The sequence below is a fragment of the Pristis pectinata genome, chromosome 6, assembly GCF_009764475.1.
Source record: "Pristis pectinata isolate sPriPec2 chromosome 6, sPriPec2.1.pri, whole genome shotgun sequence".
NCBI classification, from domain to species: Eukaryota; Metazoa; Chordata; class Chondrichthyes; order Rhinopristiformes; family Pristidae; genus Pristis; species Pristis pectinata.
This window is the reverse complement of record NC_067410.1, coordinates 6,616,983-6,629,675: the sequence shown is the minus strand read 5'-3', so window position 1 is coordinate 6,629,675 and position 12,693 is coordinate 6,616,983. Positions and strand designations below refer to the sequence as shown.

Here is a 12,693-nt window from a genome sequence, read left to right as displayed (position 1 = left end):
TGGCAGCCCGTTCCAGGCACCCACCACTCTGTGTAAATAAAAACTTGCCCCACACATTTCCTTTAGACTTTTCCCCTCTCACCTTAAATGTGCATCCTCTATTATTTGACATTTCTACTCTGGGAAAAAGATTCTGACTGTCTACCTTATCCATGCCTTTCATAAGTAGATAAACTTCTATCAGGTCTCCCCTCAGCCTCCAGTGTTCGAGGGAAAACAACTCAAGGTTGTGCAAAAGAGTGATCTAATTGTGACAGAGCCTTCACTAGTTTTTCAACCAAAAATACACAAGAAAGCAGGAGTAGGCCACTCAGCCCCTCAATCCTGCCCCACCATTAAAGATGATCATGGCTGATCTACCCCTGGCCTCAGCTGGCCCTCTGTGCCAATCCCACATAGCCCTCAATTCCCCGATCTTTTAAATATGTATCTCCCTCCACCTTAAATTCTTCAAGGCTCAAAGACTCACTTGAATACTAATGGCTCAAATTTCCACTTTTATCTGCATGTGCCTGTAGAATATATCACATGGGGCTTGGAGAACCTCTGTTCAAACCTTATCCTATTTTTATTGCAGGGTTTAAAAGGCTTACCCGGACTCAAAGGAGATAAGGTAAATGCTGTCTATGCTTTTGCTATTTTATTATTTAAGAGGAAAACCAGGAAAGTACTTGCCCGTATCTTCACCTATATTTACATCACATTTGACATCACCGAAAACAGATCATCTGGTCATTGTTGTGGGATCTTGCTGTGCACGAATATGGCTGCTTTAAGATTTTAATTGGCAGTAAAGGACTTAGAGATGTATTGAGGTCAGGAAAGGGGTAATAGAAATGTGAGCCCCACTCTGGTATGGGGAAGGCCGGTTTGGTATACCAGGACAGATTCTGCAATTTCAATTGGCTTTAAAAAGAGCACAAGAATCAACAAATGGAACTTATTTCTGGTTATGATTGTCTGATGGTATGTTTGGGGCAAGAGAGCCTCACCCACTGATTGTACAATAGGAAGTTATGTTGAAAAGGACGTAACTAGCTGGTTACTAAACCTTGTTCTGGTACAACCTGTAGCCACATTGACCGGCCTCCCCTTTCCTCTTTAGAGCATAAATCTGAGGAAGAAAACCTCAGGCCATAGAATGAGTCTGTGAAATTCCTCCTTAATCCTAAATTAAGATCCAAAATATCACAATGACCACCAGTGCTCAGCTCAGTTAAAGAACCCATAACCCAATAAATCTCTCATTTTCAGGATCTTCTCCAGCTCCCTAATCTGAAGAAGGTTCCTGTAAGAACTGAAGCAAATCCACACCCACTGGTAACCTGTTCCACACACTACAAAGTACAAGTCTTCCTTGTGTAGTCTCACCCTTCCCTACACCAGTAATCAGCTCCAGCTCTTCAACCCTCCCTGTTCAAACACAAGCGGAAGTTACTGAATGCAGTCAGGAAGAGGAATGTTGGCCAATTCTCCACCTCCATTCCCAGCTAAGGATTGTGGAAGTCAACAAAGCTAGGAATGTCCATCATCTCAAGACCTTCTCTACATGAATGGTTCAGTAGCACATTTACCAACTGAGTTACAGGGACAACTGTAAACCAGATCTTCTGCTACAAGTTAGCTCAGTGACTGAAAAATAGTGAAGCTACAAGTGGTGAAATATTGCATTTTCTTAAACCTTCTCCAATTTTCCTCCTCACAGGGTCAAGCAGGCATTGGATTACCTGGCCCCACTGGGCTGCCTGGTCCTCCAGGTCTTAAGGTGATTGATGTGTTTGTTGGTCATTACTGTTCTGTGTCTTTTCTGATGCTTTTCCACACAACGGAGTAAAAATTCTTCAACAGCACATAATTTGCAGATGCTGAAAATCTGAAATAAAACCCAGAAAGGCCGCATCAACTCAGCGGGGCAGACAGCATTTGTGGAGAGAGAAACAGTTCACGTTTCAGGTCTGGGATCCTTCAGTGGAACTGAGAATGAGAGAAACGTTAGCAGAGAAAGTGAAGAGGTGCAATAATGGAATGAAGGGAATGTCTCTGACAGGGAGACAAGTGTGCTGGGATCTGGAGCAAGGAACAAACCGCTGGACAAGCTCAGCGGGTCAGGCAACGTGTAGGGACAAAGGGACGATAGATGATTCAGGTCCAGTCCTGATGCAGGGTTGCGACCCAAAATATCGACCATCCCTTTGCCTCCGTGGATGCTGCCTGACCCGCTGAGTTCCTCCAGTGGTTTGTTTATTTGTCTCTGACAGTGTGAAATAGTGGGGTGTAAGGTTAGATCTCTTATTTTAATCTCCTGTTTTAAAGAAGCTATTTGCAGTCCATTACTGTTAAATGAGAAATGAATCCAATAATGCCCTTTGCTTAAGAAGGTCTATTTGAAGGACTGTTGCTTGGAATTTTTGGAATATTTCTCCTGGTCTGTTAAATTCAGCAGAATTTCTACCTCCACCACGGTCCACTTCAGCACCACTGGTAGTGGACAGCGTAGATCCATGACTGGACAGCTGTTCAGGTCAATGTGGTGCTGGGTGTGCCCTCTAAAGCATGTTGGGCAGTGTTTGGAGAACAAGAGGCAGCACATGAAGAAGGGTTGGTGGGGGTGTTCTTGGATGTTGGCTGTGCACGGATCCCAGCAAAAACACACGAACATTATTAAAACGGGTAGCTCGGGTAACTGAATCCCTGTGTGCACTGGTCTTGCCAATCCCCAACATTAATGCCCCCAGACCCCCCTCCCCCCCCCCCAAAGCCTCATCCCACATTGCCTGGGATCTTGCTAGTCTCGCCACCACAAATTTGGTGTCAGCTGCCTCCAGCAGATTGGTGCCATCAAGGCCAATCCCCAACCGCAGCCCGTGTGTGCCCACCCCTAACAACTCCAAACTATTGCCAACACCCACCATCGTTTGTGGCCACATTCCTTTCCAGAACTCTTCCAGACTGGTGCTATGCCACTGTCCTGCACTTTCTCACTTCCCACCCTTCCCACCCACCTGGTATTATAACCCCCACCCCCCTGTCATTGAATGCTCAGTCGTAAGTTCAGCCAGGGAAGGTGGAGTGTGGGATACGCCAAAGTGTCAACCTGTCAGATCCTTAGCCCCGAGGGAGGTAGAGGGAAAGGGGATCAACCGTACCCACAGGCTCCTAACACAACACTCAAAGTTTGCAGATGATACCACCATAGTAGGCCATTCTCTCTTCTCTCCTCTCCCATCAGGCAGAAGATACAGGAGCCTGAGGGCACGTACCACCAGGCTCAAGGACAGCTTCTATCCCACTGTGATAAGACTATTGAACGGTTCCCTTATACGATGAGACGGACTCTGACCTCACAATCTTCCAAATTGTAACCTTGCACCTTATTGCACTGCACTTTCTCTGTAGCTGTGACACTTTGTACTGTTATTATTTTTACCTGTACTACCTCAATGCATTCTGTACTAACTCAATGTAACTGCACTGTGTAATGAATTGACCTGTACGATCGGTATGCAAGACAAGTTTTTCACTGTACCTCGGTGCAAGTGACAATAATAAACCAATACCAAAGTGAATAACAAGTTCTTTTGATCTTTTCAGGGAGACCCTGGGTTCACAGGACCACCAGGACCTCCAGGACAACAAGGCCCAGCTGGTATCACTGGGCAACCAGGCCTACGAGGTGAAGTTGGACTACCCGGCCCACAGGGACCCCCAGCACAGAGGGTACGGCAGCCATACTCGTGGATTATTTTAGCCAAAAGCCAAATTTTCATGACTTCATTATTCTGTTGATTGCAACAGTGCCAGTGCTGTTACAGAGGATAAAATGATTAAAGTCCCATTAGAGATTTCCCAAAAGATGGGGTAAATTACAGCTGCACCTATAGATCCTTGCTGGTCAACAAAAGTACAAACCTGTTGAGATAAGTGGATGAATCCATTCAGCTCCCACCACAGTAGATGCACAAGGATCCCCTGTCCCAACTCTTGGATAATCCCTTTCTACTCATGCCCTCCCCACAACACTGTGGAAAAAAATCCAGATGTACAGTATACCCCATTGTTAATGAATTTGCATCACTCAGAATTGGATTCCAGATCACCACAACTTACCATGTGTAAACAAAAATTCTCCTTGTCCGTCTACTGTCAGTACCCTTAAATCTGTGACCTCTAATTACTGATTTTAAACTTCAGCATTTGTCTGAATGTCTGACTGTCCAATAAAATCTCTGTAACTATATACTTGTCCCACCTGCTGTAAAGCAGAGGGTCAGGTGAGAGTAAATCGGGGCTCCTCTCCTGCAGACACTGTTGCTCCATTTCTGGGCTCAATGGTGAATCCAGCAATGGAGCTGGCGGCTGGTGTCTGACCTCGAGTTCCACTTGTGCACACAAGTCCAAGGACAGCAGAGTCTTGAGTGGCTGGAAGCTCGATTCATCCCTGTGCCGCACAGCCTAGTGTACGGCGCCAGATGCTGGTTAAAGGGGACCAATGTTTTACCACGAGCCCATCATTCCTCACTTTGGAAAGGGAGCATTTTTGAATCTCTCTCCTACTCTCTGTGCTTCAGAACCACTGGTGGATCACACAGACACCTTGGTGAAACTCCACTGATGAGGCTAAACAGAACACTGTGGTTCGAAGATGGTAGAGGCTACCTCCTCCCTTGCCTTGGTTGCCATGATCCATCAACATCCTTGGGCCATTACTGATCAGCAAGTTTACGTCCAGCCACCAGATCCAAGCCTAGTGATGAGCCCAAAGGCTTTCCATTAGTCACTGGTATGATGGAACACTTCAACAACACTCAAGGAGCTTGGCCACATCCACTTAATTGTAACCTGTTCACCATCCTCAACTTCACTTTCTCCGCCACTGGTCATCGTTGTGGCTATACCTTGAGGTCGAGGATGATGGTCTTCGTTCCGTTGATCTATTTATGGGCTCTCAAGTGGCTTATGAGTCCAGTCTTTGCTCTGAAAGTTCTTCCGCATTCAGGACAGGTGGTTCCAGATGGCAGATCGGGTTTGGTTGTTGCTGCCTCTCTTAGCCCACAGAGCGAAGACGCCTGTGCGTGTATTTGTTTAACATGTACTTGATGTTGCACTGCAAAAAGCACATGATACTTCACAAATCAACAATTGATTCCAATGGCATGGAAACCACGACGATTGGAGCTGATGGATTTGTTGCAGCCTTCACAGCCATCGAGTTTGAAGTAACTTCGTCCGCCTGTTCCACCATTGAGGTCTTGTTTGGATTGTTCTTTGTCAGGGACCTCACCATCGACCTTACCGCCATGGGTGACCCTACCAGGAGCATAGCTCCAGACGGCATCGCTCTTGGGATCTCAGGACCACACAAGCTTCTCCACCAGGACAAGGTGACAATCCACGGAGAAGTCCACCACTGGTACACTGTGGCTGAATGGTGTGCCGTCTGCAGCCTACATTTTAACAAGTCACGCACATGGAGGCACACCACTACACAACACATCGCAGAGGCGAGATTCTGGAGCTCCCTACAGCACTGTGGGAGCATCTCCACCACGTGGATTTCAATCGTTCAAGGTGGCAGCTCACCATCCTAATCTCAGGGGATAACAAGAGATGGGTATTAAATGCTGGCCTTGCCAGCAATGCCCGGATTCCACAGAAAAATGTGTGTATGCTGGCAGACTATTCAACCATAGGAAGCATCATAGATGAACCTGACTGTCCTCCCCAGATATCCACAGCCACTTACTTCCCAGGAAAGTTCACATGGGGAGTGATCAGAAGTGAGCGCCCTGGCTGAATGTTTCATCTGATTTAACCCAAATATTAATAAACTCTTTAAGTAATAACAAAGAATAAAGTGGGCAGCACAGCTAGTAGAGCCACTGCCTCCCATCGCTAGAGACCTGGGTTCAGTCCTGACCTTGGGTGCTGTCTGTGTGGAGTTTGCACATTCTCTCTGTGTCCATGTGGGTTTCCTCCAGGTAGTCCTGTTTTCTCCCATAGACATGTGGGTAGGGAGGTTAATTGGCCACTGTATATTGCCCCTAGTGGGTAGGTGAGTGGTCATATCTGGGGGGAATTGGTAGTAATGTAGGGAGAACTTAAAAAAATGGGATTAATATAGGATTAGTGTGCATGATGGTCAGTGGACCAAATGGTCTGTTTCCATACTCTATCTCTCTATGGCTCTAACCTTAGTAATCCAGTTATTTTGACGTGAGGCTCAATTGCAAGAGTATTCTTTCAACAGTGTTTTGTTACTTAAGGGCTTACCAGGGCTTCCAGGAAGAGACGGAACTGTGGGTGCACCGGGAGCACCAGGACTGCCAGGACCACAGGTCAGTTCACCACGTCCATTGTTATTTTGAGCTCAGTTTGCAGGTGACAGCCGTCTCCAGAATCTTGTTTCTCCCAGTGCCTATATGAGGGAGTGCTGCACTCTCCGAGGTGCCATCTCTGGTGGCGAAATCACACTGCACCCAGCTCTCTTCTCATGTTTACCCTGCATTATCACACATACCGTTTACAGCAAACATCCTCCTGGGTTCCCTGCCACAGCCTTTCTGTGAAGTGGAACAGTATGCAGACTCTGATAAGGCTACGGGTGCTGGAATCTGAAGCCCTGCCTATGGCCCACGCTGTACCATGCAGTCAAAGACCCTTCCCCTGTCTCTAAACCTATCTGGTGATCAGATGCACTGTGAACCATTTAAAGCATAAAATATCCCCCCAACCCCAAAAATTCACAAAACCACACTAAACTGATCTGTTATCTAAAAATATTCATGTTAGTTTAAGAAAAACCACATGTTATTGCTGAAAGTCAACACCCCATTCAGATTCGTTGGGGTGGTAACTTTTGCCGGTGTAATGTTGACGGGCCAGTTACAAAGTCCTTCTCCCCTCAGCTCAGCAACTTTACAGAACAAATCCAGACTCTCCACTGAGTCCAGAGACAGAGCAAGTGAAACGCACCCGCATCTGACCAGAAGCATTCCACACTCCAGGCTTGGAATTCCAGAATGTGCTGCGGCTCACCAGCAGTTCCCTACGGAATTGCCAGCCAGCCTTTGGCATGATCCAGCCCCGGTAAAACAATGTCCGGTCTGCCCGATCAGGTGGATCTCACAGATTGCACGGCGCTGTAGCACCCTGGTCTGTATTTATCTCTCAGTCAACAGCACCAAAGCTGAAGCAGGTTTTCTGGCCCTTGCTGTCTGATGGATCACGCTGTGCAAAGTTTATTTGCTGCATTTCCTAATTTACAAAGGTGGCCCCACTTCTAAGCATTTCGTAGGCTATACTTGGGATGAGGCACTTTATAGATGCAAATATATTAAACCATGATGAATGTAAGTTATTAACCCTAAACTATTGATGGGACTTTGGAAATTTCAGGCTTCCTGGATTACACATGCTTCAAAAAGCCCTCACGAGCTTCAGGATATCCGCAGGGTCAGGGATCAGAGGACGGAAGCTAAATATAGTCTTAATAGTGGTGGATGGGTGCACAAGTATATGAGATTATATTTAATAAAAATACAAAGCATGAGAATTACCTAGGAATTAAAATGATGATATGATTAACAATACATTAAAATATTTTATACAGGGTTTGCCAGGGCTACAGGGTCCACCAGGTGACAAGGTAGGAACCAGATTTCAGACCTTCTTCATTAACCTTCTCTCATCAGTGATGCATCGTTTATCATTCCAATGGTAACTTTTGTAAATTCTGTGCAGGGTGAAACGGGAATGGGAATGCCAGGCTCAAGAGGAGAACGGGGAGATCCAGGACCAAGGGTATGAGCTCTTTTATTCCTTTACTGCACCTGAATCTCAAGCGTGTGTTTTAGCTTTAAGCTCAGATCCTCTGCTGCTTTGTCAAAGATGGAATGTAACGATGGAGCCAGGTCCACCCTGGAGCTGGGAACCAATCTCCCTATAGGAGAGATTGGGAAGATTGGATTTTGTTCTCTCTACACTTGGTAGACCTTAGCATACCAAATCCAAAACTTCACCCCACCCCTCCCCAAACTTTCAGTAATCAATCTGAAGGACTGCTTTTGACTCCCAGCTTAGCACCATCTGGATGCAGAGTAAAAGATAAGCTTGTTCCCAGAGTACTCAGATATTATTTTAACATTGCCAAACAAATTAGTAAAGAGTCAAACTCTGAGGTGAGTCTCTGACTTGGAAAATCTCTTTGGAGGCTAACTTATTTTTCGTGGGCTGCGCATTTTGTGACATCCAGGGATTGTGAAAGGTGCAGAATGAATAATGCAAGTTTTAGTTTTGCTGGTGGTTTGACCTAAAGGTAGCCTAAATTATTGTCATTACCAACTTTCCAGGGTGAAGATGGAAGACCAGGCTTAGCTGGAGAACGTGGACCATCAGTAACTACCTTCCTTTTTAATTTTTTTTTATTGAAGTTTTAATTACCCGTCTTAATTTTAATTTTAAACCATGCTCCATTGTTTTATCAGGGGCCTCCTGGTAGTCGAGGGGAAACCGGGGTCAAAGTAAGTATCATCAATACAGCTGCACTGTAAGGTTTTCTTTTAAAGATGTTGAGGGAACAGGCTTTTGGAAAAAGTCTCACTGCAGGACCAACAAATGCAATAACACTGTGACTGTCGTGAAATTGATAGGGAATGACTGACATAGCAATTTACAATCTGAATCAGATTAATTATCACCGACTTGTACTTCATGATATTTGTTGTTTTGTGGCAGCAGTACAGTGCAAAGGCATAAAATTACCGTATATTACAAAATCAATAAATAGTGCAAAAAAATAATGAAGTAGTGTTCATGGGTTCATGAATCGTTCAGAAATCTGATGGCAGAGGGGAAGAAGCTGTTCCTAAATCATTGAGTGTGGGTCTTCAGGCTCCTGTACCTTCTCCCCGATGGTAGTAACGAGAAGAGGGCATGTCCCAGAAGGTGAGGGTCCTTAGTGATGGATGCCACCTTCTTGAGGCACCGCGTCTTGGAGATGTCCTCAGTGGTGGGAAGGTTGGTGCCTGTGATGGAGCTGGCTGAGTCTACAACCCTCTGCAGCCTCCACACCAGGCGGTGATGCAACTAGTCAGAATGCTCTCCATCGTACCTCCATAGAAATTTCCTCTTACATGTCAGAATAGAGGAATTAGAAGGATGATTGGGCAAGGGGGGTTGGGGGGGATTAAAAGTTGACTCTTAGCTCATGTTGAAGAGATTCTGACCACAGTAACATCGGTCAGAGAAGACACCAATAAAAACTGGTGTGTCTTGGAATATAAGAATCAAGGGCAAAAATAGGCTATTTATTCTCTTGAACCTATTCTGCTTTTCAGTAAGATCATGGCCGATGCAAACTTGTTCTATACACCTCTTCCTCGCCCTCTTCTCATAACCTTTGATTCCCTTGTACTTTAAATATCTGTCAGTCTCCACCTTGAATATACTCAATAACTTTACCTCCCAAACACTCTCGGTAAAAAATTCCAAACAGTCATGACCTTCTGAGAGAAGAAATTGTTCACCTCCATCCGAAATGGTCAACCACTTATTCTGCAGTTCGGGTACCTCCATCCACCCTGTTGGACCTCCTCAGAATTTTGTATGTTTCAATGAGCTCACCTTTTGTCCCACTATATTCCAAAATGCTGGAGGAACTCAGCAGGTCGAGCAGCATCTACAGAGGGAAATGAGAGTCAACGTTTTGGGTCGAAACCCTTCATCTAGGCTGAAAGATCTCCCCTCCCTCTTTCAGTCCAGATGAAGGGGTCTCAACCCAAAATGCCGACTGTCCATTTCCCTCCACAGATGCTGCCTGACCCGCTGAGTTCCTCCAGCATTTTATTTGTTGTCAGACATAATTCCCTTTTCATAAAACTACATTGACTCTTCTTGATTGTACTATAATTTTCTAAGTGTCCTTCCATTATCTAGATGCCACGTTAACTGATCTGTACGTTCCTATTTTCTGTTTCCTTCCTTTTTTGAATGGTGGTGTTACATTTGCAGTTTTCTGGGTCTTGTAGACAGGTATGGATATTGTGGGGTTGGAAATTAGTGCAAAAGAAACGAGTTGCTTCAGTTCTTCCTGTAGGTAGGACACAGTTCAGCAGTCGTGGAGGAGGCAAATATTGGAAGCCAGATGCACAGAAAGCTGTTATAACATTTAAACTGAGGAAAATCCTCTGTCTTTGCATTGTAGGGTGATCGTGGACCAGCTGGAGAGAAAGGAGAGAAGGTACGCAAAAGTTTTGCTGAATACACAAAATATTACCAAACCTAAGCCTACCGGGACCTTGTATCCCACAGTTCCTTTCTACTTGTCTCCTCTCTACTGTTACAGAAGAGACAGCTTTTCAGGAGTCATCTGAAATCCATCAGCAGTTAGAATTGGGCACTGAACAAATTTTGGTATAGGCCAGCACACAAAGTGCTGGGGGAACTCAGCAAGTCAGGCAGCATCTATGGAGGGAAATAAACGGTCGAGACCCTTCATCAGGACTGGTATAGGTCCCTTGATGGTGCTCCATTCAATAAAATTGTCGCTGATCCTACGCTGTCCACTTTCCTACCCAATCCTCAAAATTTCTTGATTGCAATGTGAATATATCCAGTGAATAAACACCCACAGCCTGCTGAGATGGAGTATACCAAAGATTCACAAGGCCCTGTGTGAGAAAATGCCACCTTAATCCCAATACCTGAGACTGTGTCCTTGAACTCAGAAATCTACTCGGAGAGAGAACAGCTGTTGGATCAAATCCCACCAGAGCCGGGTACACAAAATCTGGGCTGACTGTCCCAGGGAGGGAATATTGAGTGTAAAAATGCCACTTTACAGAGGATGTGAAAGATCCCTTTACAGTGTAATTGGACAACTGAGGCTAAAGACACAAAGCATGGTTATACAAGGTCAAGATACATGCAGGTTCAGAAAGAAGGGTTGAAAAATATCCATGTTATCTCTCTGCTGATGAAAATCTTGCTCTTGTCGCATTTATGTATGGAAATTGGGACGAGCTGGGTGGACAACATGGTCGGCATGGACTGGTTGGGCTGAAGGGCCTGTATTCGTGCTGTATTGCTCTATGGCTCTATGACTATATTTAATTTAGGCCCTCTTTCAGATATGGGCAGCACAGTGGTTAGTGTTGCTGCCTCACAGTTCCAGCATCCCTTGTTCGATCCTGACCCCTGGTGTATGTATGTTCTCCCGAAACCTCAAGGGCTCCCCCACAGGTGCGCCAGTTTCTTCCCACATCCCAAAGACATGCTGGTTGGTGGGTTAAGTGGCTATTCTCCCCTAGTACAGGTGCATGGAAGGAGAATTGGAGTGATGGACATGCGAGAGAGAAAAAATAGTTACTGGGAAACCGGAGAAGTGTGAAGTGATACACTTCGCAAGATCGAATTTGAAGGCAGCATACAAGGTTAATAGCAGGACTCTTAGCAGTGTGGAGGAACAGAGGGATCTCGGGGTCCATGTTCATAGATCCCTCAAGGTTGCTGTGCAGGTCGATAGGGTTGTTAAGAAGGCGTATGGTGTGTTGGCCTTCATTAGTCAGGGGATTGAGTTCAACAGCTGTGAGGTAATGTTGCAGCTATATAGAACTCTGGTCAGAACACAGTATTGTGTTCAGTTCTGGTTGCCTCATTATAGGAAGGATGTGGAAGCTTCAGAGAGGGTGCAGAGGAGATTTACCAGGTTGCTTCCTGGATTGGAGGGCATGTCTTATGAGGATAGGTTGAGTGAGCTAGGGCTTTTCCCTTTGGAGAGGAGGAGGATGAGAGATGACTTGATAGAGGTGTACAAGATGATAAGAGGCATAGATCGAGTAGACAGAGACTTTTTCTTAGGGCGGCAATGGCTAACACGAGGGGACATAATTTTAAGGTGATTGGAGGAAGGTATAAGGGGGACGTCAGGAGTAAGTTTTTTTACACTGAGAGTGGTAGGTGCCTGGAACTCACTGCCGGCAGAGGTTGTGGGGGCAGATACATTAGGGACATTTAAGAGACTCTTAGGTAGACATACGAATGATAGAGAAATGGAGGACTATGTGGGAGGGAAGGGTTAGATAGATCTTAGAGCAGGATAAAATGTCGGCACAACATCGTGGGCCGAAGGGCCTGTACTGTGCTGTAATGTTCTATGTTCTATAACTGAGGCTGATGGGAAAGCCAACATGGTGGGCCAAATGGCCTTTATCATGAAAAATATGGTAATATGCTAATTTCCATAGAGGAAGACACAGCATTCAAAGGCCTAATCATTATTTATTTATGTTCCCTGCACAGGGTGATGCGATTGCTATGGTTGGAACACCTGGGATTAGAGGAATCAAAGGAGAAATTGTAAGGAATAACATTCAGCAACTTGCAAAAGGAAAAATCAGAAGTATTTTTATTGCTGCTTAAGAGTGAGGGTGTCGAGTTGCCTTTAAACTCTCCTTTACTCACAGGGAGACCGTGGTCCGAAGGGAAGTGAAGGAGAAAAGGGAGTGAAAGGAGAAGAAGGACCGAGGGGGGAGAAGGTACGTGTTCTGGTGACATCTTCGTGGCTTTGAGATCCAGAGGATGAGCATTCACATCCCTCTGGAACTGACTGAGGTAGCTAACCCAAGTTTTGAAAAAATCTGCAAATGGAAGGTTGGTAAATGAGTCCAAGAACCTGTGAATAATTCCAAGTTGGTT

General features: G+C 45.4%; 1 protein-coding gene across 1 annotated transcript in view; it reads left to right on the top strand.

Moving 5' to 3' along the window:
* The window catches only part of col7a1 (collagen, type VII, alpha 1), a 352,219-nt gene that overhangs the window by 299,627 nt on the left and 39,899 nt on the right, over window positions 1–12,693 (top strand). The window contains exons 99-109 of the mRNA XM_052017565.1: window positions 578–613; window positions 1,706–1,765; window positions 3,592–3,717; window positions 6,264–6,335; window positions 7,610–7,645; window positions 7,741–7,800; window positions 8,349–8,393; window positions 8,484–8,519; window positions 10,202–10,237; window positions 12,298–12,354; window positions 12,462–12,533. Coding sequence (XP_051873525.1) covers window positions 578–613; window positions 1,706–1,765; window positions 3,592–3,717; window positions 6,264–6,335; window positions 7,610–7,645; window positions 7,741–7,800; window positions 8,349–8,393; window positions 8,484–8,519; window positions 10,202–10,237; window positions 12,298–12,354; window positions 12,462–12,533 — 636 coding nt within the window. The remainder of the gene's footprint in view (window positions 1–577; window positions 614–1,705; window positions 1,766–3,591; window positions 3,718–6,263; window positions 6,336–7,609; window positions 7,646–7,740; window positions 7,801–8,348; window positions 8,394–8,483; window positions 8,520–10,201; window positions 10,238–12,297; window positions 12,355–12,461; window positions 12,534–12,693) is intronic.